The sequence below is a fragment of the Geospiza fortis genome, unplaced genomic scaffold (genome assembly GCF_000277835.1).
Source record: "Geospiza fortis unplaced genomic scaffold, GeoFor_1.0 scaffold195, whole genome shotgun sequence".
Taxonomy (NCBI): domain Eukaryota; kingdom Metazoa; phylum Chordata; class Aves; order Passeriformes; family Thraupidae; genus Geospiza; species Geospiza fortis.
The window spans coordinates 3,173,805-3,174,768 of NW_005054324.1; the positions used below are offsets into that span (position 1 = coordinate 3,173,805).

The 964-nt window shown below is 37.2% G+C and overlaps 1 protein-coding gene across 1 annotated transcript in view; it reads right to left on the reverse strand.

Moving 5' to 3' along the window:
* The window catches only part of FAM3C (FAM3 metabolism regulating signaling molecule C), a 15,985-nt gene extending 15,382 nt beyond the window's left edge, over positions 1–603 (reverse strand). The window contains exon 1 of the mRNA XM_005420905.2: positions 531–603. Coding sequence (XP_005420962.1) covers positions 531–543 — 13 coding nt within the window. The 5' untranslated portion in view covers positions 544–603. The remainder of the gene's footprint in view (positions 1–530) is intronic.
* Positions 604–964: the final 361 nt, after the last annotated feature.

Consider the following 964-nt stretch of genomic DNA (forward strand, 5'->3'; position numbering starts at 1 on the left):
GGTTCTTTCTAACTTAATTGTAATGTTAACTCACAACATCATCCCAAATGATTACCTGCCTTCAATGTATGACCACCCCTCACTGAGCATGAGCTCTATATTTTATTGACTCTAACAGTGTCTATATTTTATGTCTCTAACAGTGAAGCAAGAGAATTTTACACCAATGAGTAACAAAAGTATGCATTACCAGAGTCACTTAAGAGCCACCCAAATGAAAAGGAAGATCATTGAAGGGTCCCCATAACAGGACACAGATTAGTCAGGCACAAGGGTCTCGGCTTTCCTGGTGGGCTGACAGACTAATCAAACACTAAAGGTTTGGGGAAATCACCACTTTTCACATGAGAGCTATATTGTCTAGATCATGCTTCTGACAAGAAATGTCAGACTGACACTGCTTGAGATCCCTTTCAACCTGGTATTCTATGACTCCACGACTTTAAAACCTTATTGTCACAACTTGTTACTGTTGTCCATAGCAGTTGTCTCATGAATGACTGAAGTCTGATTTTACAGAGCATACTTACCTGCTATTCTCATGTTTAGTGTTCAGCAAGCTAATGACACTATTGCATTAAAGCAGCAGCCACCTACGGGAAACAAAAAAAAAAATAAAAACAAAAACTAAAAACCACTTCACCATAATTACAGCCAAAAAAGCACTTTTGCGATGAGCAAAAAACCCCATAGATTTTCTAGTCAATAAAATTAATGATGATTGTTCTGAATACCTATTTCTTAACACCCATGGTTAAGGGAAGATTTAAGATGGATTTCTGATGTCTTGATTTCATGTGTCTCTCCACAAATCAAGTGCTCTGAAAAAACACTTATTTCATCTAATCCCCTAGAAATTCAGTTTAACTTTCAGTCCTTCAATTTGTGACCTAAGTACTTATCAGAGCTCTGTCTAAGCAGTCTTTAGTTTCCTAAAGCTATGTGGTAAAAGTCAACAACTCCA